The sequence below is a fragment of the Pteropus medius genome, unplaced genomic scaffold (genome assembly GCF_902729225.1).
Source record: "Pteropus medius unplaced genomic scaffold, Ma_sr-lr_union100, whole genome shotgun sequence".
Classification (NCBI taxonomy): Eukaryota; Metazoa; Chordata; class Mammalia; order Chiroptera; family Pteropodidae; genus Pteropus; species Pteropus medius.
This window is the reverse complement of record NW_024354503.1, coordinates 3,345,971-3,346,465: the sequence shown is the minus strand read 5'-3', so window position 1 is coordinate 3,346,465 and position 495 is coordinate 3,345,971. Positions and strand designations below refer to the sequence as shown.

The window sequence follows — 495 nt, the reverse complement described above, 5'->3', positions numbered from 1 at the left end:
GAGGTCATGCCTGAGAGAGCGCTTGCCACCTTGAAGCTGGGTGAATTCCAGTTGCTGTGTGACTCTGAGCAAGTCACTTAACCTCTCTAATCCTGCAGAGTCAATAATGACAATCATATTTTCAAAGTACTTTCACCTTAGGTGGGTTAGGCCAGTGTATGTCCCCAGTTTTTCAGAGGTGGACACTGAGGCATGGAGAGAAGCAGTGGCCAGCCCAAAGGCACACAGCTTTTCAGCAGTGGGGCCTGAGTCAGAGCCTGAAGTCTCCCCCGTGAAGCCTTCCCATCAATCCCCACATCTCCACCCGCAGATGGGGACTTGTGCTTCCCATGGAGCCCAGCAGTCGTGGGGGAACTTCTTCCTCTCTCCTTTTCAGATGCACCGTCGAGGACGCAGCCACCTACACAGTGATAGTGAAGAATGCCTATGGCCAGGCCTCTTCCTTTGCCAAAGTCCTTGTCCGCAGTAAGTTCTCCCATCCCTAGCAGGCCAGGC

The 495-nt window shown here is 53.5% G+C and overlaps 1 protein-coding gene across 1 annotated transcript in view; it reads left to right on the top strand.

Annotated features, from left to right (window-relative positions):
- MYOM3 (myomesin 3) overlaps positions 1-495 on the top strand; it is a 47,367-nt gene that overhangs the window by 10,068 nt on the left and 36,804 nt on the right. Inside the window, exon 6 of the mRNA XM_039854823.1 lies at positions 311-465. Within this exon, the coding sequence (XP_039710757.1) occupies positions 311-465 (155 nt within the window). The remainder of the gene's footprint in view (positions 1-310; positions 466-495) is intronic.